Genomic DNA, 27,861 nt, shown 5'->3' with positions numbered 1-27,861 from the left:
CGTTGAGGTCAACCGCTTTGGGGTTGGCTGAATCTTTGATCGCAGGATGCCACACACTTGAAGACAGAAGCAGAAAAGCAGAGCTAAATGCAAAATGTACTCACCGGTGACTCCAATTTTTTTCCCCCCTGAAGAAACAGCTGGACGGGTGGCCCCGGCTGGCCAGTGGGACTCTTGTTATTCTGACCCTTTTTAGTGCGCGTTTGGGGCAACAACCGTTTTTTGTGGCGCTCTCTTCTGGTTCAAACGTGCCCTGCATGTGAATTTGCTTTTCCTGCCTTCTGATTGGATGAGCGCCGGTGTGACGCGGTGCCTCTGTCACCGTGGCGGGGGGTATACGTTGGCATCGGAGCGTCTGCCAACGTCTGAGACCGGCTGGCAGTGTATCGGAGGTGTCGAGTGCGGTGCCGCTGGAGCTCACTCACCAGCTGGTGTTAGGGCCACAGAATGAAGGCCAAGGAGAAGAATAGAAAGAGAAACAGAAACTTCTCCTCCAATTGTTTGATTTGTCTCTTCTGAGCTTCGATGAATTCTTTCAGCTCTTTGTTCCTCTAGGACGGACAAATGGAAAGTGGCATTCAAAAGCCAGTAAGCGTGCAAGTAAGTGCCGGGCTGGCTTTGGGCCCTTACCTGTTGCGCGCTGTGCAGCAGATCCATTCTCTCTTGGAGGATGCAAGCGTCGCGCTCCCTCAACTCGCACATCAGGGCTCGCTTCCATTGGTCCACGGCGCTCCTAAGCTCTTCTCTCTGATCCGCCGTCAGCACGTCATTCACGCCAGCGTGGCTGGCTTTTTCGCCGTCCGTGGCGGGGCAGTCCCGCTGCGGTAGCGCCTCGTACAACATGGCCTCCAGCTCCAGGATCCTCTGGGCCGCAATCCTCGTCCATCAGTGGTCCGGCGGGAGATTTGAGGGCGGCTTACCTTATGAGCCTGGTCCATGGAACACTTCCTGAAGTCCAACTCTTCATCCAGGTAGCCCTTCTGCTTGCAGAACATATCCTAGCACAGCTCAAGGTCAGAATTGTTGGGGCACATTGCCGGAGTTCCCCTTGGCTGATGTCGCGTGTCTGTCTACCTTCTCACTTTCAATGTCCAACATCTTCTGTTGAAGTGCTGACTTGGTCACTTTGATGTATTCTAACCACTGAGGAAAGGCTGCTGTCACATAAGCAGAATGCGAGAGCGTGCGTGGACGTGCGCGTTACCTTCTCGGCTAGGGTGAGAAGGGTCCTGGCGTGAATCACGACCACCTGCTCCTCGTTGGTGAGATTCTGCAAGAGCCCAAAGGCACAGCGTCAACAAGCTTCTTTCAGCGCAAAGCCTTCCAAAAGTCACATTTGAGCCGCCGAGTCTCGTGGAGTGCGAACATAAGGAGTTCGACATACACTTACGGCGTTATAGCCCAGGATGTCCAGCTTCTTCATCAGATCACTGATGACGATGTCCGGGGGAAAGGCGCAAGGAGCAATGTAAGGTGTTCTGGGACCTCGGGTTAAGGTTAGGGTTGCGAGGGACGCCTTACGTACGCTCACGCCCTCGGCCTCGCAGTAGATCTGCAAAGGGCTGAGGCCGTCTGGGAAACGGACTTGCAGAAACTTCAAGACGGGGGAGCGCCACTCCCTCTCCTGAAAGGCAGAGGCATGCATCCGTCCGTCCGTCCGTCCGTCCGTCCGTCACATCTCTGGCCTCAACACGCTTGTGCGAGTCTTCCCACCTCCAGCTCCAGGATGCGGAACTCAAGCAGTTCGTTTTGGTCTCGGATATCCTGGATGTGCTCTTTCAGACGCGCTTCTTCCGCCTCCATCCGCCTGACCTGAAAAGACAGTCAGACCTCATCTGCGGGGCTTCCCGACAGGTGTGACGCCAAGCGACTCCGCCCAGCGCCTTTCTTTCCGTCACCTTTTCGGCCAACTGCTGATTGCTCTGACGCAGCAGCTGCTTCTCCTCCACCCACTTGACATTCTAGAAGAGACAAACGCGTGGACAGCTTTGGAATGTTGTGTCATTTTCATCCACAAATTCTTTGGTTGACTGGAAAATGACATTTGCTTTTCTCCGCATTTTCCCAGCCACGTTCGGGGGGGGGGGGGGGGGGGGTTGGTCCAGTAATGCCAGACGGATGAGTGACTGAAGAATGTAGCTATTTTGTCTGAGAAAAAGGTGTGCTCATTGATGAGCTTACCTGTCCTTGTTGCTTCAGCGCTGACTCCAGATCTGCTACTCTGCTTTGATAGTGACCCATTTCTACCATCAGCTTTTCTCTGGTCTGAAAGGAGGAGGAGGGAGGCTCCTCCTCCTCCTTTCAGACCAGAGAACACCCGAGGCTGGGTGAGAACGGGGAGGCTGCGACCCGGCCGGGGGTTGCGGGAAGGGGCGCCACCTTGATCTCCTTCTCGGCATCGTAGTCCCCTTCGCTGGTCTGGGCTAGCAGAGCGTAGGCTCGTTGCAGCGCTTGATATTCTTGCGTCAGCTGGCGGTAGCGAAGCTCCGCCTCTTCATGCACACACCAATGCAACACAGCACTAGTACCAGAATCAGTCAGACCGGCGACAAAGCACCCGCGACGCAAAGACGAGTCCGATTCCAGGCTGAAGAGGAATGTTTGGTGCCAATACGCTGGCAGAAATGGCGGGCTACCTCTTCGGGTTCCGTGTCGGGGGTTCTGTCGGTGTGAAAAGACAAGGACGATCCGTCCGAGTCCACCAACACGTCTTCGTCGTAGCCGTAAAATGTTTCGATGACCTGCGGGCGCGGAAGCAAACATCTCTCTGAACAAACTGAAGCGACACCTCACGATGAATCGACGAGAGGAACGATAGCGAGAAAAAGGCCATTTCATCTTGCGCAACACCAAGCAGCCGCAAACAAACAGACTCACCTTGCAGGACCTCACGCTTTGTTCCTCCTCAGAGATTCTCGACGTCGGTATCGTAGCAGCAAATCTCTCTCCTGTCGACACAAATAATCCGCCTTTGAGATTCTTTGGATGCAAAGGGAACGAACGGCTCCGGCGCAGAAACAAACGCGACTCACAATGACATTTCTGACATGAGCTCCTGTCTCCAGAGCCTGAAAAACACGTCACCGGCGATGATTGGAGGGACGCTCATCTTTTCCAAAAGTGACAACTACAGGGTGTGTCAGGGTTTTCCAGATTATCTTTATCGTATCATTGTGTTGCTTTGACTTTGACTGCGACCTGTAATAAATAATATTATTTATCCCTTATTTATCCCTATCGCTTATCCCTTCCTACACAAAGTCGTAAAACACCCCTTGCTATGTTTTGACTAGAGGTCAAGGGCTTCCTCTATTCAATCCACTCTTACACCCACCCTGTTTCTCTTAATTAAAATGCTCGTGCAGGAGCCGAGAGTCAGACTTCATTCGTACAACGGATGGACTCTCCACCTGCAGGTGTCCAAAAGAACTTACTTGTCTCCCGTGTGGTTCTTGCAAAATAAGTTGGAGCGAGCGCAACTCTAACAGGGTGCATTTTGCCACTAGCTGCCTACGGACAATGACGTCGCGCTCGCGGCTCATGGTTGACGGGCTGAGCAGCCGGGCAAGTCCGTCGTTTTCAGCGCACAGCGAGTGGCAAAGGCGCTGACAAAACGGGAGCTTTGAGCTGCTGAAAACGGCAAAACAAGTCTAAAGCGTGTTCAAACGCGTGCGCACAATGCTCCTGCTTGAAAGGTCGGAATTTAAGGGGCCAATTTTTTGGATGGCGGCCGCCGGCCAAGCTTTGGACGGAAAAGGTTTCCTGGCGACAGCGAGCGAGCGCGGCGCTGCCGTACGTGCACCGAGTCGCCTGCCTGAAGACCTTGGACAAGTCGTCGATGATGTGCCGCTGCTCCACAACTTGAAGGAACTCCATTTCACCGTCCTGCTGGCCGCAACCGCGGTCCAGGTCATTGAGCGAACTAGGCCTTCTCTGTGGAACACAAATGCAGTGGACTCTGTTGGCACGCCGCCGTTGTCCGCGTCGACTTACCAAGCTTGCCATCTCCTCGTTCTCCTGGGTGACAAAGCGCACTTTGTTTTCAAGGCGACACAGCACCAGCGAGAGTTCTTCATTCTTCCTGCTCAGGCGTTTGTTTTTGTACAGGAGTGGCAGAAACTGGCTTTCTGTTTCTCTCAGTCGCTTTAGCTGCAAGCATGAAGTGCGGGATGTGAAAGACGCACAACACGCGGGCCAGAACGTATCCATTCCTTTTGCATCGGTTTGAACGGAATCGTGGCTTTGGCTCCCAATAAAAGACATCTACCAGGCAACCGACTCGCCGCGCCGCTCAACTAATAAGCAAGCGCAATGGGTGCCTCGCTGGATGGCGCGCATCAAACGTAGCGCAAACCTTCAAGCGTGCCGTCAATAAATTACCAGTTCATTGCGCTCTTCAGAAAGCAGGGCGTTTCGATCCTCCAGTTTCCTGATGACTGCGCTGAGCTCAGCGATTTTCAGATGAAACCGTCGCGTGTCCCGATCCTCCTGAGACTGAAAACGCCCCGCAACACACACACACAAGCACTCGTTCAAAGTTCAAAACTGTTTTTGTGCTACCTTCCTCCAGCAACGAACTAAGTCATGCGTACTGCAAGTGTGTGATGAGGTGGCTTACGCAATGAAGAGGATTGCTAGTAGCGGCGTTGACCCCACTTCCAGGGTAGTTTAGGCCCGCCCTTTGGGAATCCCTCAGGGCAGCGATCTGCTGCTCGGCAGCCTGAGTCTGCAGCTGAAGGCGGTGGACGTGGCCGGCCCCAGGGCTTCATCCAAAACACTAACCGCTCTGTCTTTCAGCTTGATCTCATCCGTCTGGATGTACAAACGGGGAGCGCTCAGGCAGGCGGGCAAACTCATTTGCCAGAATTGTGACAAAAACAAAGAGAGCAACCGGCCAATTTTTTTCTTGAATCGACTAGAACACCTTTGCTGTGACAAAAGCGAAGCGAGCAACCGGACATTTTCTTCTTGTGAAATAGAATAGAATAGAATGCCTTAGGTGTCATTGCACTGCAGGTATACAACGAAATTGGGAACATAGCCACGCACCGCGCATCTGATCAGTCCTACCAGTCGGCGGATCTCCCTCTCGCAGTCTCTCTTGGTTCGGCTCAGCTCCTCCCGATGCTGGTGATGAGCCGATCGGAGCTCGGCCGCTCGGGACTGCCAGGCCTGCTGGGCCGCTGCCAGGGCTTCTTCCGCGCTCCTGGTGGAGGCGACACCGCTCGGTCTCCCGACACCGCCGCGTCTCCTCCACCTCCGCCAGCAAAGCGCCCCCCCTCCTCACCTGAGCAGACATTGCGCCACACCGGGCCGTTGAGACCGCAACGGAGCGCCGCGACGCTTACTGGGGACAAGCTACACAATACGGTAGCGGCCGCATCGAAGCCCGACGTGGCGTGCGGATAGTCAGACACGGATAGAGCGGATCACCTTGTCCATGGAGCCGTCCCTCAGGCTGAGGACCAAGGCATTCAGTCGCTGGATCTCTCCATCTTTGATTTTGATCACTCTCATCAGCTCCATTTCATGCTGCCGCAGTAATGTCTCCCTGGTAATGGCTAACTCTTTCTGCTTCTCCTCATGGAGTTTGCTTTTGAGTTCCGTCATGGCGGCGGTGGCACGGTGGTGCTCCGCCCGCAGGTCCTGACTTCTCTCTCTCTCCAGACAGCTGACCTGACATGACTTAGACTTAGACTTAGACAAACTTTATTGTCATCTTGTCTGCACATGGTGCATACAAAACGAAATTCCGTTGCATACGTCTTACAACAAAGTAGTGATATTGCAGTTGAATAGAAGTAACATACCCTATGAAAATATATATATATACATATATAATATATATATATATATATATATATATATTAAAAATAAGTATAAAGTGCAGCAGTGATAATTATGCAATAGTGCAAGTAGGCAAAACAGTATTCAAGAGTGTGCAGAGGAATGCTAAACCATGTATTAAACTTCTATTTAAAGGGTTTATACAAGTTCAGTAAAGTTGGTAGTGCGAGATAGTGCAAGATAGAGGTCCGTAGTGTCATAAAGTACAGTTCTGTGAATGTGTGATGCAGAGTTCAGTTTAGAGCTCAACAGTTCTAGTGTTCAACAGTCTGATGACAGCAGGGAAAAAGCTGTTGCAGAACCTGGTGGACCTGCAGCGGATGCTGCAAACCTCTTCCCAGAGGGCAGCAGGGAGAACAGTCCATGGTGGGGGTGTGATGGGTCATTGATGATGTTACGGGCACGGGACATGCAGCGCTGAGATGAAATGTCCTGAATGGAGGGAAGAGGAGCCCCTATGATCCTCTCTGCTGTCCTCACCACTCTCCTCACGTTCTTCCAATCGGAGGCGGTGCAGCCTCCACACCACACAGAGAGACAGCTTGTCAGAATGCTCTCTATGGTGCTCCTGTAGAACGTCCTCATGATGGGTGGGGGCAGGTGGGCTCTCCTCATCCTCCGCAGGAAGTACAAGCGCTTCTGTGCCCTCTTGACCAGTGCCGTAGTGTTCATAGTCCAGGTGAGGTCTTCTGTGATGTGGACCCCCAGGAATTTGGTGGTGCTGACCACCTCCACAGCTGAGCTGTTGATGATCAGTGGAGCGTGGTGAGGCTGTTTTTTCCTGAAGTCGACGATGATCTCCTTCATCTTCTCCTCATTCAGGATCAGGCTGTTTTCTCTGCACCAGCCCACCAGCTGCTCCACCTCCTCTCTGTAGTCCAGGTCGTTGTTGTCTCTGATGAGCCCCACCACCGTTGTGTCGTCTGCTGACTTCACGATGTGATTGGTGGTGAACCTGAGGACGCAGTCGTGTGTCATCAGGGTGCACAGCAGGGGGCTCAGGACGCAGCCCTGAAGGGAGCCTGTGCTGAGGGTGATGACATCAGAGGTGTTCTGTCCGACCCGGACTGACTGAGGTCTGTTGGTGAGGAAGTCTAGCAGCCAGTTGCGAAGGGGGGTGTTGAAGCCCAGGTGTTCCAATTTTCCTACCAGATGCTGTGGGATGATGGTGTTAAACGCTGAGCTGAAGTCCAGGAACAGCCTCCGCACATGGGTGTTCTTCTCCTCCAGGTGAGCCAGGCTCAGGTGAAGAACGGAGGAGATGGCGTCCTGAGTGGAGCGGTTTTGCCGGTCGGCAAACTGGAACGGGTCAAATAATAGGGGGAGTCTGGAAACGATGTGACCTTTAAGCAGCCTTTCGAAGCACTTCATCATAACCGGAGTCAGTGCAACAGGCCGGTAATCATTAAATGAGGTGATTTGAGGTTTCTTCGGCACCGGAATGATGGAGGCAGTCTTAAAGCACGCCGGCACTGTGGCTTGGCCCAGCGAGGTGTTAAAAATGTCTGTGATGACCCCAGCCAGATGACTTGCACATTCCCTGAACACACGCCCAGGAATGTTGTCGGGGCCAGGGGCCTTACAGGGGTTGACTCTCCTCAGGGTCTTCAACACATCGGCGGAGTCAAGGCAGAGTACCTCCTCTTCCTGATGGGGGACAGTTTTAACTGCTGGAGTGCCGTTTAGTGCCTCGAACCTCCCAAAGAAGTTATTTAGACCATTTAGAAAGTCAGCATCAACTACACCCACCGGGGGGGGGGAGGGTGAGTTGTAGTCTGTAATCGCCCGTATGCCTTGCCACATACTCCTGATGTTTTTGACGTCGTGGAAACGATCCTGAAATTTTCGACTGCGGTCTCGCTTCGCTATCCTGATGGCACGGTTCAAGTTGGCTCTCGCTGTCCTCAGTGTCTCCTTGTCGCCAGACTTGAAGGCAGAGTTCCGCGCTCGTAGCGTTTGACGTACCTCCTCAGTCATCCAGGGTCGTTGGTTGCCCCGGGTGATGATATTCTTAGTGGTGCTGACGTCCTCGGTGCATTTGTTGATGTAGGCTGACACAGTCATGGCACACGCATGTCTAATCTACATCGGGAAAGCTGGGAGGGAGGGAGGCAGGCAGGGAGGCAGGCAGGGAGGCAGGCAGGGAGGCAGGCAGTGTCTGTCTGTTGAGGTTTTCACCTTGTTCTTCTCCTGCTGAAGTTCTAACTGGACGTCCATCAGTTTGGTTCTCAGCTCGTCATTGGCGGCCTGAAGGGCGTCCGTTCGCTCCGCCTTGGCCCGCCCTGCCGGAGCTCGTTTGGACATCTCTTACTCGAGTCTCGCCCGGTCGTCAGTCAGAGATCACAACATTTGTACCTGGAGAGCACAAACGCAGCGCTGTTTTCCACTGGCTTCGAACTCAACTTCAATCGGTACTGTAACTTACAACATCATAAACATAGAACTAGCTTGACTTATTCATTGAATAAATGCATTTGGTTCTTCAAAACTGCATCACGCAACATAGCGTGACCGAGACGGCCGTTATCCACCTGCGTGAAGTTATTTGGTGAAATGAATGAGATGTTTAAGACACCATCGTTCTGTCTCTATGTAGATGAAGGGAAATAATCGATTGCTGAAGGTCCAAAGGTGTTGTGATAAACAAATAAACATATTAGTGATTAGTGACATATTTGTGATAAACATATTAGGCAGGATAATCACATATGTTAACGTGACTGCCCACACTGTATTTATTTATGGTTATTTGTTAAATCGAGTACTGTTAGACATGAAATAGGAAGTGTTTAACATAAATGGAAGACGAAAGGGGTACTCACCATTGTAGCTCCTGCTGGTCAATGATACGAGCCTCTTCTTGCAGTGGAAAACATACAGCCAACAAACACCGTGGAACCTAAAGGAATGAAATTAAACATTAACATTTAGCCTCAACCAACATTCACAGATACAACGCAACGCAAACTACACAAACGTAAATCTTTTTAAACACAATGAGTTGTACTTACCGTGTACGCTCTAGACGGTCCACTTGCAAGCAGAAAATAAAGATATTTCTGTTGATAATCGTCGTGTTTGTATCCGGTGTCTCGCTCAAGGCCATTGCGCCCACAGATTTGAATTTTGGCGAGAGTTCAGCCTATTGACGTCATTTCCGCGGTGTAATACCCGCATATCTGAAACGGCAAAGTTAAGAGTAGAGTTAAATAAAGTTTTTAGTCAACGCAATAATTTACAACCGTTGACCAGTCGAAATAATCGTCGAAATTTGGCGTCTGTGGCTGGAAGCAGACGCCGAGTTCGACATTCCTCCCAAACGCCACACTCCCTCGCTTTTCAGGGCTAAAAAAAAACAGTTGTAATTACCTTGTACGCTCTAGACGGTCAAGTTGCAAGCTGAAAACAAAAATATTTGCCTTGTTAGTCATCGTGTTACTAACCGCTGTGTCTTGTTTGCCAGAACTGCCGCTTTCCTACTTCCTGTTGCAAGCCACGCCCACGGATTATAATTTTGCCGTGAGTTCCGCCTATTGACGTCATGTCCGCGTCACATGACTGCAACGTAATATTATCTAAAACTGGTTGTGCGGTATTGTGTTGTTCTGTGCGGTATTGTGTTATTCTGTGCGGCGTCGTGTTGTTCTGTGCGGCGTCGTGTTGTTCAGTGCGACGTCGTGTTGTTCAGTGCGGCATGGTGTTGTTCAGTGCGGCATGGTGTTGTTCAGTGCGGCATGGTGTTGTTCAGTGCGGCATAATGTTGTTCAGTGCGGCATAATGTTGTTCAGTGCGGCATGGTGTTGTTCAGTGCGGCATGGTGTTGTTCAGTGCGGCATGGTGTTGTTCAGTGCGGCATAATGTTGTTCAGTGCGCCATAATGTTGTTCAGTGCGGCATGGTGTTGTTCAGTGCGGGATGGTGTTGTTCAGTGCAGGATGGTGTTGGTCAGTGCGGCATGGTGTTGTTCAATGCGGCATGGTGTTGTTCAGTGCGGGATGGTGTTGTTCAGTGCGGCATGGTGTTGTTCAGTGCGGCATAATGTTGTTCAGTGCGGCATGGTGTTGTTCAGTGCGGCATGGTGTTGTTCAGTGCGGCATGGTGTTGTTCAGTGCGGCATGGTGTTGTTCAGTGCGGAATGGTGTTGTTCAGTGCGGCATGGTGTTGTTCAGTCCGGGATGGTGTTGTTCAATGCGGGATCGTGTTGTTCAGTGCGGGGTGGTGTTGTTCAGTGCGGGATGGTGTTGTTCAGTGCGGCATGGTGTTGTTCAATGCGGCATGGTGTTGTTCAGTGCGGGATGGTGTTGTTCATTGCGGCATGGTGTTGTTCAGTGCGGCATGGTGTTGTTCAGTGCGGCATGGTGTTGTTCAGTGCGGCATGGTGTTGTTCAGTGCGGCATAATGTTGTTCAGTGCGGCATGGTGTTGTTCAGTGTGGAAAGGTGTTTTTCAGTGCAGGATGGTGTTGTTCAGTGCGGCATGGTGTTGTTCAATGCAGGATCGTGTTGTTCAGTGCAGCATAATGTTGTTCAGTGCAGCATGGTGTTGTTCAGTGCGGCATGGTGTTGTTCAATGCGGCATGGTGTTGTTCACTGCGGGATGGTGTTGTTCAATGCGGGATCGTGTTGTTCAGTGCGGCATAATGTTGTTCAGTGCAGCATGGTGTTGTTCAGTGCGGCATGGTGTTGTTCAGTGCGACATAATGTTGTTTAGTGCGGCATAATGTTGTTCAGTGCGGCATAATGTTGTTCAGTGCGGCATGGTGTTGTTCAGTGCGGCATGGTGTTGTTCAGTGCGGCATGGTGTTGTTCAGTGCAGGATGGTGTTGTTCAGTGCGGCATGGTGTTGTTCAATGCGGCATGGTGTTGTTCAGTGCGGGATGGTGTTGTTCAGTGCAGGATGGTGTTGTTCAGTGCGGCATGGTGTTGTTCAGTGCGGAATGGTGTTGTTCAGTGCGGCATGGTGTTGTTCAGTGCGGCATGGTGTTGTTCAGTGCAGGATGGTGTTGTTCAATGCGGGATCGTGTTGTTCAGTGCGGCATGGTGTTGTTCAGTGCGGGATGGTGTTGTTCAGTGCGGCATAATGTTGTTCAGTGCGGCATGGTGTTCAGTGCGGCATGGTGTTGTTCAGTGCGGCATGGTGTTGTTCAGTGCGGCATGGTGTTGTTCAGTGCGGCATAATGTTGTCCAGTGCGCAATAATGTTGTTCAGTGCGGCATGGTGTTGTTTAGTGCGGGATGGTGTTGTTCAGTGCAGGATGGTGTTGTTCAGTGCGGCATGGTGTTGTTCAATGCAGCATGGTGTTGTTCAGTGCGGGATGGTGTTGTTCAGTGCGGCATGGTGTTGTTCAGTGTGGCATAATGTTGTTCAGTGCGGCATGGTGTTGTTCAGTGCGGCATGGTGTTGTTCAGTGCGGCATGGTGTTGTTCAGTGCAGGATGGTGTTGTTCAGTGCGGCATGGTGTTCAATGCAGGATCGTGTTGTTCAGTGCAGCATAATGTTGTTCAGTGCAGCATGGTGTTGTTCAGTGCGGCATGGTGTTGTTCAATGCGGCATGGTGTTGTTCAGTGCGGGATGGTGTTGTTCAGTGCGGCATGGTGTTTTTCAGTGCGGTATAATGTTGTTCAGTGCGGCATGGTGTTGTTCAGTGCGGCATGGTGTTGTTCAGTGCAGGATGGTGTTGTTCAGTGCGGCATGGTGTTCAATGCAGGATCGTGTTGTTCAGTGCAGCATAATGTTGTTCAGTGCAGCATGGTGTTGTTCAGTGCGGCATGGTGTTGTTCAATGCGGCATGGTGTTGTTCAGTGCGGGATGGTGTTGTTCAGTGCGGCATGGTGTTTTTCAGTGCGGCATAATGTTGTTCAGTGCGGCATGGTGTTGTTCAGTGCGGCATGGTGTTGTTCAGTGCAGGATGGTGTTGTTCAGTGCGGCATGGTGTTCAATGCAGGATCGTGTTGTTCAGTGCAGCATAATGTTGTTCAGTGCAGCATGGTGTTGTTCAGTGCGGCATGGTGTTGTTCAATGCGGCATGGTGTTGTTCACTGCGGGATGGTGTTGTTCAATGCGGGATCGTGTTTTTCAGTGCGGCATAATGTTGTTCAGTGCAGCATGGTGTTGTTCAGTGCGGCATGGTGTTGTTCAGTGCGACATAATGTTGTTTAGTGCGGCATAATGTTGTTCAGTGCGGCATAATGTTGTTCAGTGCGGCATGGTGTTGTTCAGTGCGGCATGGTGTTGTTCAGTGCGGCATGGTGTTGTTCAGTGCAGGATGGTGTTGTTCAGTGCGGCATGGTGTTGTTTAATGCGGCATGGTGTTGTTCAGTGCGGGATGGTGTTGTTCAGTGCAGGTTGGTGTTGTTCAGTGCGGCATGGTGTTGTTCAGTGCGGAATGGTGTTGTTCAGTGCGGCATGGTGTTGTTCAGTGCGGCATGGTGTTGTTCAGTGCAGGATGGTGTTGTTCAATGCGGGATCGTGTTGTTCAGTGCGGGATGGTGTTGTTCAGTGCGGCATGGTGTTGTTCAGTGCGGCATAATGTTGTTCAGTGCGGCATGGTGTTGTTCAGTGCGGCATGGTGTTGTTCAGTGCAGGATGGTGTTGTTCAGTGCGGCATGGTGTTCAATGCAGGATCGTGTTGTTCAGTGCAGCATAATGTTGTTCAGTGCAGCATGGTGTTGTTCAGTGCGGCATGGTGTTGTTCAATGCGGCATGGTGTTGTTCAGTGCGGGATGGTGTTGTTCAGTGCGGCATGGTGTTTTTCAGTGCGGCATAATGTTGTTCAGTGCGGCATGGTGTTGTTCAGTGCGGCATGGTGTTGTTCAGTGCAGGATGGTGTTGTTCAGTGCGGCATGGTGTTCAATGCAGGATCGTGTTGTTCAGTGCAGCATAATGTTGTTCAGTGCAGCATGGTGTTGTTCAGTGCGGCATGGTGTTGTTCAATGCGGCATGGTGTTGTTCACTGCGGGATGGTGTTGTTCAATGCGGGATCGTGTTGTTCAGTGCGGCATAATGTTGTTCAGTGCAGCATGGTGTTGTTCAGTGCGGCATGGTGTTGTTCAGTGCGACATAATGTTGTTTAGTGCGGCATAATGTTGTTCAGTGCGGCATAATGTTGTTCAGTGCGGCATGGTGTTGTTCAGTGCGGCATGGTGTTGTTCAGTGCGGCATGGTGTTGTTCAGTGCGGCATAATGTTCAGTGCGGCATGGTGTTGTTCAGTGCGGCATGGTGTTGTTCAGTGCGGCATAATGTTCAGTGCGGCATAATGTTGTTCAGTGCGGCATGGTGTTGTTCAGTGCGGGATGGTGTTGTTCAGTGCAGGATGGTGTTGTTCAGTGCGGCATGGTGTTCAGTGCGGGATGGTGTCTTTCAGTGCGGCATGGTGTCGTTCAGTGCGGCATGGTGTCTTTCAGTGCGGCATGGTGTCGTTCAGTGAGGCATGGTGTTGTTCAGTGCGGCATGGTGTTTAGTGCGGCATGGTGTTGTTCAGTGCGGGATGGTGTTGTTCAGTGTGGCATGGTGTTCAGTGCGGCATGGTGTTGTTCAGTGCGGTATCGTGTTGTTCAGTGCGGTATCGTGTTTCTCAGTGCGGTATCGTGTTGTTCAGTGCAGTACCGTTGTGTTGTTCGTATTGTGTTTAACACTTAGCCTCTAACACTTAGCCTATAACACTTAGCCTCTAGCATCTAGAAGGTAAATAAATAGGAAGGAAGGACTCACCGGTGACGTCTTCGCCCACGTCCAAGCGTTGTACTTTGTATTTTCATCCTTCTGACAGTGGAAAACATAGCCAACAAACACCGTGGAACCTAAACGAATGAAAGAAAACTATCATTTGGCCACAACCAACATTCACAGATACAACACAATGTGACGTGCGGGGTTGAGGTTAAAGGTTGAGTGAAGGGCCCTCGTTTTAAACTACTTTTTTGAAAAGGATTGGGAACAAGTAAGACGTATTTAATTTATTTAATGGGAAGTAGTAAGAGCTATTGAATTTAATCTATGTATTATATTCTATTGTATTGTATTCTGTTGTATTCTTTTGGATTGTATTCACACTAACCCCACTAAAACTTCAGCCCACAAAAACTCGCCTCTGGCGCCTAGCCTCTGGCACTTAGCCTCTAACACTTAGCCTTTAACACTTAGCCTTTAACACTTAGCCTTTAACACTTAGCCTAGAAGGTGAATAAATAGGGTTAAAGGTTGAGTGAAGGGACCTCGTTTTAAACTACTTTTTTGAAAAGGAGTGGGAACAAGTAAGACGTATTTAATTTATTTAATGGGAAGTAGTAAGACTTATTAAATTTATTTAATCTACTTTTCTTCCCAGGCAAAATTTGATGTGCTGCAATTCCAAATTTCCAAAGTGAATGAAGGAATGAAGTCCTTTAAATTATGATTTTGTATAAATACTAGGCATTAACACAAAATCGACGGCACAAAATGGGCAGACTTTACTTGTTTGAAAAGGACTGGTTACAAGACAGACTTTTTTAATTTATTTAATGGGAAGAAGACTTATTTAGTTTAATTGATCTATTTTTGTTCCCTGGCAAAATTCGATTTGCTGCAATTCCAAATTTCCAAAGTGAATGAAGGAAAGAAGTCGTTTAAATTATGATTTTGTTTAAATACTAGGCATAGACACAAAATCTACGGCACAAAATGGGCAGACTTTACTTGTTTGAAGAGGACTGGTTACAAGACAGACTTTTCTGATTTATTTAATGGGAAGAAGACTTATTTAGTTTATTTAATCTATTTTTGTTCCCTGGCAAAATTGGATTTGCTGAAATTGTATTTTGCCAAATCTTGCCTTGAGACCTGATAGGAAGTATTAAACGCTTAGTTAAATCAATACAAGTTGGTAATAAGAGCGAGTAATGTTGGTTGAACCGATGAATGAAGGTTGAAAGCAATTTAAATTATGACTTTGTATAAATACTAGATATTAACAGAACATCTACTGCGCGAAATGGGCAGAGTTTACTTGTTTGAGAAGGAGTGGCTTATTCAAAACTAAGATTTATTTAATCTGTTTGTTCCCAGGCAAAATTGGATGTGATGCAATTCCAAATTTCACCACATGATGGTGCCCAATTTAAACAAGAACAACACCATGCCGCAATGAACAACACCATCCCGCACTGAACAACACCATGCCGCATTGAACAACACCATGCCGCACTGAACAACACCATCCTGCACTGAACAACACCACCCCGCACTGAACAACACGATCCCGCATTGAACAACACCATCCCGGACTGAACAACACCATGCCGCACTGAACAACACCATTCCGCACTGAACAACACCATGCCGCACTGAACAACACCATGCCGCACTGAACAACACCATGCCGCACTGAACAACACCATGCCGCACTGAACAACATTATGCCGCACTGAACAACACCATGCCGCACTGAACAACACCATCCCGCACTGAACAACACCATGCCGCATTGAACAACACCATGCCGCACTGAACAACACCATCCTGCACTGAACAACACCATCCCGCACTGAACAACACCATGCCGCACTGAACAACATTATGGCGCACTGAACAACATTATGCCGCACTGAACAACACCATGCCGCACTGAACAACACCATGCCGCACTGAACAACACCATGCCGCACTGAACAACATTATGCCGCACTGAACAACATTATGCCGCACTGAACAACACCATGCCGCACTGAACAACACCATGCCGCACTGAACAACACCATGCCGCACTGAACAACACGACGTCGCACTGAACAACACGACGCCGCACAGAACAACACGACGCCGCACAGAATAACACAATACCGCACAGAACAACACAATACCGCACAAACAGTTTTAGATAATATTACGTCGCAGTCATGTGACGCGGACATGACGTCAATAGGCGGAACTCACGGCAAAATTATAATCCGTGGGCGTGGCTTGCAACAGGAAGTAGGAAAGCGGCAGTTCTGGCAAACAAGACACAGCGGTTAGTAACACGATGACTAACAAGGCAAATATTTTTGTTTTCAGCTTGCAACTTGACCGTCTAGAGCGTACAAGGTAATTACAACTGTTTTTTTTTAGCCCTGAAAAGCGAGGGAGTGTGGCGTTTGGGAGGAATGTCGAACTCGGCGTCTGCTTCCAGCCACAGACGCCAACTTTCGACGATTATTTCGACTGGTCAACGGTTGTAAATTATTGCGTTGACTAAAAACTTTATTTAACTCTACTCTTAACTTTGCCGTTTCAGATATGCGGGTATTACACCGCGGAAATGACGTCAATAGGCTGAACTCTCGCCAAAATTCAAATCTGTGGGCGCAATGGCCTTGAGCGAGACACCGGATACAAACACGACGATTATCAACAGAAATATCTTTATTTTCTGCTTGCAAGTGGACCGTCTAGAGCGTACACGGTAAGTACAACTCATTGTGTTTAAAAAGATTTACGTTTGTGTAGTTTGCATTGCGTTGTATCTGTGAATGTTGGTTGAGGCTAAATGTTAATGTTTAATTTCATTCCTTTAGGTTCCACGGTGTTTGTTGGCTGTATGTTTTCCACTGCAAGAAGAGGCTCGTATCATTGACCAGCAGGAGCTACAATGGTGAGTACCCCTTTCGTCTTCCATTTATGTTAAACACTTCCTATTTCATGTCTAACAGTACTCGATTTAACAAATAACCATAAATAAATACAGTGTGGGCAGTCACGTTAACATATGTGATTATCCTGCCTAATATGTTTATCACAAATATGTCACTAATCACTAATATGTTTATTTGTTTATCACAACACCTTTGGACCTTCAGCAATCGATTATTTCCCTTCATCTACATAGAGACAGAACGATGGTGTCTTAAACATCTCATTCATTTCACCAAATAACTTCACGCAGGTGGATAACGGCCGTCTCGGTCACGCTATGTTGCGTGATGCAGTTTTGAAGAACCAAATGCATTTATTCAATGAATAAGTCAAGCTAGTTCTATGTTTATGATGTTGTAAGTTACGGTACCGATTGAAGTTGAGTTCGAAGCCAGTGGAAAACAGCGCTGCGTTTGTGCTCTCCAGGTACAAATGTTGTGATCTCTGACTGACGACCGGGCGAGACTCGAGTAAGAGATGTCCAAACGAGCTCCGGCAGGGCGGGCCAAGGCGGAGCGAACGGACGCCCTTCAGGCCGCCAATGACGAGCTGAGAACCAAACTGATGGACGTCCAGTTAGAACTTCAGCAGGAGAAGAACAAGGTGAAAACCTCAACAGACAGACACTGCCTGCCTCCCTGCCTGCCTCCCTGCCTGCCTCCCTGCCTGCCTCCCTCCCTCCCAGTTTTCCCGATGTAGATTAGACATGCGTGTGCCATGACTGTGTCAGCCTACATCAACAAATGCACCGAGGACGTCAGCACCACTAAGAATATCATCACCCGGGGCAACCAACGACCCTGGATGACTGAGGAGGTACGTCAAACGCTACGAGCGCGGAACTCTGCCTTCAAGTCTGGCGACAAGGAGACACTGAGGACAGCGAGAGCCAACTTGAACCGTGCCATCAGGATAGCGAAGCGAGACCGCAGTCGAAAATTTCAGGATCGTTTCCACGACGTCAAAAACATCAGGAGTATGTGGCAAGGCATACGGGCGATTACAGACTACAACTCACCCTCCCCCCCCCCGGTGGGTGTAGTTGATGCTGACTTTCTAAATGGTCTAAATAACTTCTTTGGGAGGTTCGAGGCACTAAACGGCACTCCAGCAGTTAAAACTGTCCCCCATCAGGAAGAGGAGGTACTCTGCCTTGACTCCGCCGATGTGTTGAAGACCCTGAGGAGAGTCAACCCCTGTAAGGCCCCTGGCCCCGACAACATTCCTGGGCGTGTGTTCAGGGAATGTGCAAGTCATCTGGCTGGGGTCATCACAGACATTTTTAACACCTCGCTGGGCCAAGCCACAGTGCCGGCGTGCTTTAAGACTGCCTCCATCATTCCGGTGCCGAAGAAACCTCAAATCACCTCATTTAATGATTACCGGCCTGTTGCACTGACTCCGGTTATGATGAAGTGCTTCGAAAGGCTGCTTAAAGGTCACATCGTTTCCAGACTCCCCCTATTATTTGACCCGTTCCAGTTTGCCAACCGGCAAAACCGCTCCACTCAGGACGCCATCTCCTCCGTTCTTCACCTGAGCCTGGCTCACCTGGAGGAGAAGAACACCCATGTGCGGAGGCTGTTCCTGGACTTCAGCTCAGCGTTTAACACCATCATCCCACAGCATCTGGTAGGAAAATTGGAACACCTGGGCTTCAACACCCCCCTTCGCAACTGGCTGCTAGACTTCCTCACCAACAGACCTCAGTCAGTCCGGGTCGGACAGAACACCTCTGATGTCATCACCCTCAGCACAGGCTCCCTTCAGGGCTGCGTCCTGAGCCCCCTGCTGTGCACCCTGATGACACACGACTGCGTCCTCAGGTTCACCACCAATCACATCGTGAAGTCAGCAGACGACACAACGGTGGTGGGGCTCATCAGAGACAACAACGACCTGGACTACAGAGAGGAGGTGGAGCAGCTGGTGGGCTGGTGCAGAGAAAACAGCCTGATCCTGAATGAGGAGAAGATGAAGGAGATCATCGTCGACTTCAGGAAAAAACAGCCTCACCACGCTCCACTGATCATCAACAGCTCAGCTGTGGAGGTGGTCAGCACCACCAAATTCCTGGGGGTCCACATCACAGAAGACCTCACCTGGACTATGAACACTACGGCACTGGTCAAGAGGGCACAGAAGCGCTTGTACTTCCTGCGGAGGATGAGGAGAGCCCACCTGCCCCCACCCATCATGAGGACGTTCTACAGGAGCACCATAGAGAGCATTCTGACAAGCTGTCTCTCTGTGTGGTGTGGAGGCTGCACCGCCTCCGATTGGAAGAACGTGAGGAGATTGGTGAGGACAGCAGAGAGGATCATAGGGGCTCCTCTTCCCTCCATTCAGGACATTTCATCTCAGCGCTGCATGTCCCGTGCCCGTAACATCATCAATGACCCATCACACCCCCACCATGGACTGTTCTCCCTGCTGCCCTCTGGGAAGAGGTTTGCAGCATCCGCTGCAGGTCCACCAGGTTCTGCAACAGCTTTTTCCCTGCTGTCATCAGACTGTTGAACACTAGAACTGTTGAGCTCTAAACTGAACTCTGCATCACACATTCACAGAACTGTACTTTATGACACTACGGACCTCTATCTTGCACTATCTCGCACTACCAACTTTACTGAACTTGTATAAACCCTTTAAATAGAAGTTTAATACATGGTTTAGCATTCCTCTGCACACTCTTGAATACTGTTTTGCCTACTTGCACTATTGCATAATTATCACTGCTGCACTTTATACTTATTTTTAATATATATATATATATATATATAGTATATATGTATATATATATATTTTCATAGGGTATGTTACTTCTATTCAACTGCAATATCACTACTTTGTTGTAAGACGTATGCAACGGAATTTCGTTTTGTATGCACCATGTGCAGACAAGATGACAATAAAGTTTGTCTAAGTCTAAGTCTAAGTCATGTCAGGTCAGCTGTCTGGAGAGAGAGAGAAGTCAGGACCTGCGGGCGGAGCACCACCGTGCCACCGCCGCCATGACGGAACTCAAAAGCAAACTCCATGAGGAGAAGCAGAAAGAGTTAGCCATTACCAGGGAGACATTACTGCGGCAGCATGAAATGGAGCTGATGAGAGTGATCAAAATCAAAGATGGAGAGATCCAGCGACTGAATGCCTTGGTCCTCAGCCTGAGGGACGGCTCCATGGACAAGGTGATCCGCTCTATCCGTGTCTGACTATCCGCACGCCACGTCGGGCTTCGATGCGGCCGCTACCGTATTGTGTAGCTTGTCCCCAGTAAGCGTCGCGGCGCTCCGTTGCGGTCTCAACGGCCCGGTGTGGCGCAATGTCTGCTCAGGTGAGGAGGGGGGGCGCTTTGCTGGCGGAGGTGGAGGAGACGCGGCGGTGTCGGGAGACCGAGCGGTGTCGCCTCCACCAGGAGCGCGGAAGAAGCCCTGGCAGCGGCCCAGCAGGCCTGGCAGTCCCGAGCGGCCGAGCTCCGATCGGCTCATCACCAGCATCGGGAGGAGCTGAGCCGAACCAAGAGAGACTGCGAGAGGGAGATCCGCCGACTGGTAGGACTGATCAGATGCGCGGTGCGTGGCTATGTTCCCAATTTCGTTGTATACCTGCAGTGCAATGACACCTAAGGCATTCTATTCTATTCTATTTCACAAGAAGAAAATGTCCGGTTGCTCGCTTCGCTTTTGTCACAGCAAAGGTGTTCTAGTCGATTCAAGAAAAAAATTGGCCGGTTGCTCTCTTTGTTTTTGTCACAATTCTGGCAAATGAGTTTGCCCGCCTGCCTGAGCGCTCCCCGTTTGTACATCCAGACGGATGAGATCAAGCTGAAAGACAGAGCGGTTAGTGTTTTGGATGAAGCCCTGGGGCCGGCCACGTCCACCGCCTTCAGCTGCAGACTCAGGCTGCCGAGCAGCAGATCGCTGCCCTGAGGGATTTCCAAAGGGCGGGCCTAAACTACCCTGGAAGTGGGGTCAACGCCGCTACTAGCAATCCTCTTCATTGCGTAAGCCACCTCATCACACACTTGCAGTACGCATGACTTAGTTCGTTGCTGGAGGAAGGTAGCACAAAAACAGTTTTGAACTTTGAACGAGTGCTTGTGTGTGTGTGTTGCGGGGCGTTTTCAGTCTCAGGAGGATCGGGACACGCGACGGTTTCATCTGAAAATCGCTGAGCTCAGCGCAGTCATCAGGAAACTGGAGGATCGAAACGCCCTGCTTTCTGAAGAGCGCAATGAACTGGTAATTTATTGACGGCACGCTTGAAGGTTTGCGCTACGTTTGATGCGCGCCATCCAGCGAGGCACCCATTGCGCTTGCTTATTAGTTGAGCGGCGCGGCGAGTCGGTTGCCTGGTAGATGTCTTTTATTGGGAGCCAAAGCCACGATTCCGTTCAAACCGATGCAAAAGGAATGGATACGTTCTGGCCCGCGTGTTGTGCGTCTTTCACATCCCGCACTTCATGCTTGCAGCTAAAGCGACTGAGAGAAACAGAAAGCCAGTTTCTGCCACTCCTGTACAAAAACAAACGCCTGAGCAGGAAGAATGAAGAACTCTCGCTGGTGCTGTGTCGCCTTGAAAACAAAGTGCGCTTTGTCACCCAGGAGAACGAGGAGATGGCAAGCTTGGTAAGTCGACGCGGACAACGGCGGCGTGCCAACAGAGTCCACTGCATTTGTGTTCCACAGAGAAGGCCTAGTTCGCTCAATGACCTGGACCGCGGTTGCGGCCAGCAGGACGGTGAAATGGAGTTCCTTCAAGTTGTGGAGCAGCGGCACATCATCGACGACTTGTCCAAGGTCTTCAGGCAGGCGACTCGGTGCACGTACGGCAGCGCCGCGCTCGCTCGCTGTCGCCAGGAAACCTTTTCCGTCCAAAGCTTGGCCGGCGGCCGCCATCCAAAAAATTGGCCCCTTAAATTCCGACCTTTCAAGCAGGAGCATTGTGCGCACGCGTTTGAACACGCTTTAGACTTGTTTTGCCGTTTTCAGCAGCTCAAAGCTCCCGTTTTGTCAGCGCCTTTGCCACTCGCTGTGCGCTGAAAACGACGGACTTGCCCGGCTGCTCAGCCCGTCAACCATGAGCCGCGAGCGCGACGTCATTGTCCGTAGGCAGCTAGTGGCAAAATGCACCCTGTTAGAGTTGCGCTCGCTCCAACTTATTTTGCAAGAACCACACGGGAGACAAGTAAGTTCTTTTGGACACCTGCAGGTGGAGAGTCCATCCGTTGTACGAATGAAGTCTGACTCTCGGCTCCTGCACGAGCATTTTAATTAAGAGAAACAGGGTGGGTGTAAGAGTGGATTGAATAGAGGAAGCCCTTGACCTCTAGTCAAAACATAGCAAGGGGTGTTTTACGACTTTGTGTAGGAAGGGATAAGCGATAGGGATAAATAAGGGATAAATAATATTATTTATTACAGGTCGCAGTCAAAGTCAAAGCAACACAATGATACGATAAAGATAATCTGGAAAACCCTGACACACCCTGTAGTTGTCACTTTTGGAAAAGACGAGCGTCCCTCCAATCATCGCCGGTGACGTGTTTTTCAGGCTCTGGAGACAGGAGCTCATGTCAGAAATGTCATTGTGAGTCGCGTTTGTTTCTGCGCCGGAGCCGTTCGTTCCCTTTGCATCCAAAGAATCTCAAAGGCGGATTATTTGTGTCGACAGGAGAGAGATTTGCTGCTACGATACCGACGTCGAGAATCTCTGAGGAGGAACAAAGCGTGAGGTCCTGCAAGGTGAGTCTGTTTGTTTGCGGCTGCTTGGTGTTGCGCAAGATGAAATGGCCTTTTTCTCGCTATCGTTCCTCTCGTCGATTCATCGTGAGGTGTCGCTTCAGTTTGTTCAGAGAGATGTTTGCTTCCGCGCCCGCAGGTCATCGAAACATTTTACGGCTACGACGAAGACGTGTTGGTGGACTCGGACGGATCGTCCTTGTCTTTTCACACCGACAGAACCCCCGACACGGAACCCGAAGAGGTAGCCCGCCATTTCTGCCAGCGTATTGGCACCAAACATTCCTCTTCAGCCTGGAATCGGACTCGTCTTTGCGTCGCGGGTGCTTTGTCGCCGGTCTGACTGATTCTGGTACTAGTGCTGTGTTGCATTGGTGTGTGCATGAAGAGGCGGAGCTTCGCTACCGCCAGCTGACGCAAGAATATCAAGCGCTGCAACGAGCCTACGCTCTGCTAGCCCAGACCAGCGAAGGGGACTACGACGCCGAGAAGGAGATCAAGGTGGCGCCCCTTCCCGCAACCCCCGGCCGGGTCGCAGCCTCCCCGTTCTCACCCAGCCTCGGGTGTTCTCTGGTCTGAAAGGAGGAGGAGGAGCCTCCCTCCTCCTCCTTTCAGACCAGAGAAAAGCTGATGGTAGAAATGGGTCACTATCAAAGCAGAGTAGCAGATCTGGAGTCAGCGCTGAAGCAACAAGGACAGGTAAGCTCATCAATGAGCACACCTTTTTCTCAGACAAAATAGCTACATTCTTCAGTCACTCATCCGTCTGGCATTACTGGACCAACCCCCCCCCCCCCCCCCCCCCGAACGTGGCTGGGAAAATGCGGAGAAAAGCAAATGTCATTTTCCAGTCAACCAAAGAATTTGTGGATGAAAATGACACAACATTCCAAAGCTGTCCACGCGTTTGTCTCTTCTAGAATGTCAAGTGGGTGGAGGAGAAGCAGCTGCTGCGTCAGAGCAATCAGCAGTTGGCCGAAAAGGTGACGGAAAGAAAGGCGCTGGGCGGAGTCGCTTGGCGTCACACCTGTCGGGAAGCCCCGCAGATGAGGTCTGACTGTCTTTTCAGGTCAGGCGGATGGAGGCGGAAGAAGCGCGTCTGAAAGAGCACATCCAGGATATCCGAGACCAAAACGAACTGCTTGAGTTCCGCATCCTGGAGCTGGAGGTGGGAAGACTCGCACAAGCGTGTTGAGGCCAGAGATGTGACGGACGGACGGACGGACGGACGGACGGATGCATGCCTCTGCCTTTCAGGAGAGGGAGTGGCGCTCCCCCGTCTTGAAGTTTCTGCAAGTCCGTTTCCCAGACGGCCTCAGCCCTTTGCAGATCTACTGCGAGGCCGAGGGCGTGAGCGTACGTAAGGCGTCCCTCGCAACCCTAACCTTAACCCGAGGTCCCAGAACACCTTACATTGCTCCTTGCGCCTTTCCCCCGGACATCGTCATCAGTGATCTGATGAAGAAGCTGGACATCCTGGGCTATAACGCCGTAAGTGTATGTCGAACTCCTTATGTTCGCACTCCACGAGACTCGGCGGCTCAAATGTGACTTTTGGAAGGCTTTGCGCTGAAAGAAGCTTGTTGACGCTGTGCCTTTGGGCTCTTGCAGAATCTCACCAACGAGGAGCAGGTGGTCGTGATTCACGCCAGGACCCTTCTCACCCTAGCCGAGAAGGTAACGCGCACGTCCACGCACGCTCTCGCATTCTGCTTATGTGACAGCAGCCTTTCCTCAGTGGTTAGAATACATCAAAGTGACCAAGTCAGCACTTCAACAGAAGATGTTGGACATTGAAAGTGAGAAGGTAGACAGACACGCGACATCAGCCAAGGGGAACTCCGGCAATGTGCCCCAACAATTCTGACCTTGAGCTGTGCTAGGATATGTTCTGCAAGCAGAAGGGCTACCTGGATGAAGAGTTGGACTTCAGGAAGTGTTCCATGGACCAGGCTCATAAGGTAAGCCGCCCTCAAATCTCCCGCCGGACCACTGATGGACGAGGATTGCGGCCCAGAGGATCCTGGAGCTGGAGGCCATGTTGTACGAGGCGCTACCGCAGCGGGACTGCCCCGCCACGGACGGCGAAAAAGCCAGCCACGCTGGCGTGAATGACGTGCTGACGGCGGATCAGAGAGAAGAGCTTAGGAGCGCCGTGGACCAATGGAAGCGAGCCCTGATGTGCGAGTTGAGGGAGCGCGACGCTTGCATCCTCCAAGAGAGAATGGATCTGCTGCACAGCGCGCAACAGGTAAGGGCCCAAAGCCAGCCCGGCACTTACTTGCACGCTTACTGGCTTTTGAATGCCACTTTCCATTTGTCCGTCCTAGAGGAACAAAGAGCTGAAAGAATTCATCGAAGCTCAGAAGAGACAAATCAAACAATTGGAGGAGAAGTTTCTGTTTCTCTTTCTATTCTTCTCCTTGGCCTTCATTCTGTGGCCCTAACACCAGCTGGTGAGTGAGCTCCAGCGGCACCGCACTCGACACCTCCGATACACTGCCAGCCGGTCTCAGACGTTGGCAGACGCTCCGATGCCAACGTATACCCCCCGCCACGGTGACAGAGGCACCGCGTCACACCGGCGCTCATCCAATCAGAAGGCAGGAAAAGCAAATTCACATGCAGGGCACTTTTGAACCAGAAGAGAGCGCCACAAAAAACGGTTGTTGCCCCAAACGCGCACTAAAAAGGGTCAGAATAACAAGAGTCCCACTGGCCAGCCGGGGCCACCCGTCCAGCTGTTTCTTCAGGGGGGAAAAAAATTGGAGTCACCGGTGAGTACATTTTGCATTTAGCTCTGCTTTTCTGCTTCTGTCTTCAAGTGTGTGGCATCCTGCGATCAAAGAGTCAGCCAACCCCAAAGCGGTTGACCTCAACGTCCCACCACCATGCCTACCAGAGCAGGTGACGTGATGCTTTGGACATCCTTCCGTCTCAGATGCCCAAAAGTACTCTTTGCCACATCTGCGGCAATACGGTGTCTTTTCAAAGGTGCAAATAAATCCAGCGTGGGCGGAACACGCACGTCTTCGGTTTTTCCCGCTTTGTTTGTGTGACAGCTGTTGTGAAAATTTTATACAAATAAAGTTGTATAGTACAGGTTTGGCCAAGCCGCAACTCCCGAACCGCATGCGGCTCTTTTATGTTCATATCAACATTTGTGTGTGTGTGTGTGGGGGGGGGGGGGGGGGGGGGGGGTTGTGCGTGTTGGCTTCACTTGAGTTCAATTTGGTATTTTGGTCAAAAGCGCATGTGGTGAAATTCCACAAAGTAGGATGGGCAAACACATTTCTTTAAACTATGAGTGTCAATTGGGCTCTCGAAATGGCAGGGAAAAGATGCACAGCAAAACGAAAATACGTAGATGAACACAGGACGTTTTAATCAGAGTGGGAAAGTTTCTATTTTTTGTTGAACGTGATGGCAAACCATTCTGCCTGATATGTCAGACCTCAGCGCATTTCAAAGATTCAAATCTTCAGCGCCATGCACTTCAGCTCACTCCATGCTAACATTGATCAGGCGTCGAACCCGCATCATCATGCTTAAGAGGTGGCCATGCTAACCAGTGCGCCATTATGTCAACGCATAATAACTAAGTCTACTGGTCAAAACAGCGGTTACTATATGACGTCGCTACGTCGTGGTCACGTGACGCAGACAAGACGTCAATGGACGTGGGCAGAGTTAACTTGTTTAAAAGGGAGTAGGCAGAAGAAATATTTAATTTATTTAAATCTATTTTGAGTGCACACCATTATGCCAATGCATAACAACTGTAAATCTACTAAACAAAACGGCGGTTGCTATATGACATCTGCCACGTCGTGGTCACGTGACATACGTGACGTCGATGGGCGTAACTTTCGCCGGAATTCAAATCCGCGGGGAGAGTTAACTTGTTTAAAAGAGAGTGGGCAGAAGAATTATTTAATTTATTTAAATCTATTTGGTGTGTGCGCCATTATGTCAATGCATAACAACTGTAAGTCTACTAAACAAAACAGCGGTTGCTATATGACGTCTGCCACGTCGTGGTCACGTGACGCGGACGTGACGTCGACGCCTACTTTACATCCCACCGATCACAGGACCCCTCGGCTGCATAACCGTGCCCCCTTCCCAACCAATCGGATTTGCTATACGCGAAAACGACGCCAATGGAAAGAGCTTCCGCCCAAATTTAAATCCGTGGGCGTGGCTCGCAGCAGGAAGTAGGAAAATGGCGGCGATGTTGACAAAGACACAGCGGATGGTAACATACGACTAACAAGAGAAATATTTTTATTTTCTGCTTGCAACTGGACCGTCCAGAGCGTACACGGTAAGTACAACTCATCGTTTTTAAAAAGAAGTACTTTTGTTGCCCTGAAAAGCGAGTGAGCGTGGCGTTTGTGGGGGACGTCGAATTTCGACGATTCTTTCTGGTCAACGGTTGTAAATGATTGTGTTGATTAAAAAAGAAAACTTGATGTAACTCTACTTTTAACTGCCGTTTCAGATAGATTTGGAATTGCATCACATCCAATTTTGCCTAGAGCGTACACGGTAAGTAACACTCGTTGTGTTTAAGGAGATTTACGTTTGTAATAGCAGAAGTGTAGCCGCGTTGCGTTGTACGTGTGAATGTTGGTCCGGGCGAAATGTTAATGTTTAATTTCATTCCTTTAGGTTCCACGGTGTTTGTTGGCTGCAAGTTTTCCACTGCAAGAAGAGGCTCATATCATTGACCAGGAGCGAGCTACAATGGTGAGTAGCCATAACATTTATGTTAAACACTTCCTATTTCATGTCTAACAGTACTTGATTTAACAAATAACCATAAATAAATACAGTGTGGGCACTGAAGTTAACATATGTGATTATACTGCCTAATCTGTCACCGAGTAGATTGTTGCAAAGTAATATAAGATCCAAAGTTGTAATTCAGAATAGTTTTCAAAAGAAGGCCATTAGAATTATATACAAGTCTGATTACCCTGAACAAGCTATTAATTAAATCACAAATTCTTCAATTCAAAGATTTGGTAGATTATCAGACAAATAATGTCTAACAGTAATTGATTTAACACATCACGATAAGTAGATTGAGTGTGGGCACTCTCAAGTTAACATATGTGATTATACTGCCTAATCTGTTACAGAGTATGTTGTTGCCAAGTAATGTAGAATAGATCCAAAGTAGTAATCCAGAATAGTTTTGAAGAGGCCATTAGAATGATAAACAAATCTGATTACCTTGAACATAATAACAAGCTAAGTGTTTAATATGTCCTATGAAGTCAAAATTGGGCACCATCATGTGGTGAAATTTGGAATTGCATCACATCCAATTTTGCCTGGGAACAAACAGATTACATAAATCTTAGTTTTGAATAAGCCACTCCTTCTCAAACAAGTAAACTCTGCCCATTTTGCGCAGTAGATGTTCTGTTAATATCTAGTATTTATACAAAGTCATAATTTAAATTGCTTTCAACCTTCATTCATCGGTTCAACCAACATTACTCGCTCTTATTACCAACTTGTATTGATTTAACTAAGCGTTTAATACTTCCTATCAGGTCTCAAATCGAGATTTGGCAAAATACAATTTCAGCAAATCCAATTTTGCCAGGG

The 27,861-nt window shown here is 49.8% G+C and overlaps 1 protein-coding gene across 1 annotated transcript; it reads right to left on the bottom strand.

The window, feature by feature from the left end:
- Positions 1 to 434: 434 nt before the first annotated feature.
- LOC148381228 (janus kinase and microtubule-interacting protein 3-like) lies at positions 435 to 13,600 on the bottom strand. The gene is made up of 20 exons (XM_088364165.1): positions 13,556 to 13,600; positions 9,217 to 9,246; positions 8,859 to 9,026; positions 8,670 to 8,746; positions 8,026 to 8,202; positions 5,434 to 5,676; positions 5,078 to 5,287; positions 2,878 to 2,890; positions 2,637 to 2,741; positions 2,380 to 2,492; positions 2,182 to 2,265; positions 1,899 to 1,961; positions 1,714 to 1,812; positions 1,527 to 1,624; positions 1,391 to 1,445; positions 1,205 to 1,270; positions 1,075 to 1,143; positions 921 to 998; positions 631 to 864; positions 435 to 551 (listed from the first exon to the last, which is right to left on the bottom strand). The coding sequence occupies exons 5-20, from the start codon at positions 8,149 to 8,151 to the stop codon at positions 435 to 437; spliced, it is 1,773 nt and encodes a 590-aa protein (XP_088220291.1). The 5' UTR covers positions 8,152 to 8,202; positions 8,670 to 8,746; positions 8,859 to 9,026; positions 9,217 to 9,246; positions 13,556 to 13,600.
- Positions 13,601 to 27,861: the final 14,261 nt, after the last annotated feature.

This window comes from Syngnathus floridae, chromosome 20 (genome assembly GCF_059516105.1).
Source record: "Syngnathus floridae isolate MCC-2025c chromosome 20, RoL_Sflo_1.0, whole genome shotgun sequence".
Classification (NCBI taxonomy): Eukaryota; Metazoa; Chordata; class Actinopteri; order Syngnathiformes; family Syngnathidae; genus Syngnathus; species Syngnathus floridae.
The sequence above is the reverse complement of the archived record's forward strand: the minus strand, read 5'-3'. Positions and strand labels throughout refer to the sequence as shown.

Bases quoted from the DNA above. Each gene is read 5' to 3' on its own strand.
- LOC148381228 (XM_088364165.1), bottom strand. From the start codon at position 8,151: ATGTCCAAACGAGCTCCGGCAGGGCGGGCCAAGGCGGAGCGAACGGAC. The intron at 5,677-8,025 runs GTGAAAACCTCA...AAGTCATGTCAG, and splicing joins TTCAGCAGGAGAAGAACAAG to GTCAGCTGTCTGGAGAGAGA. The intron at 5,288-5,433 runs GTGATCCGCTCT...ATGTCTGCTCAG, and splicing joins GGGACGGCTCCATGGACAAG to GTGAGGAGGGGGGGCGCTTT.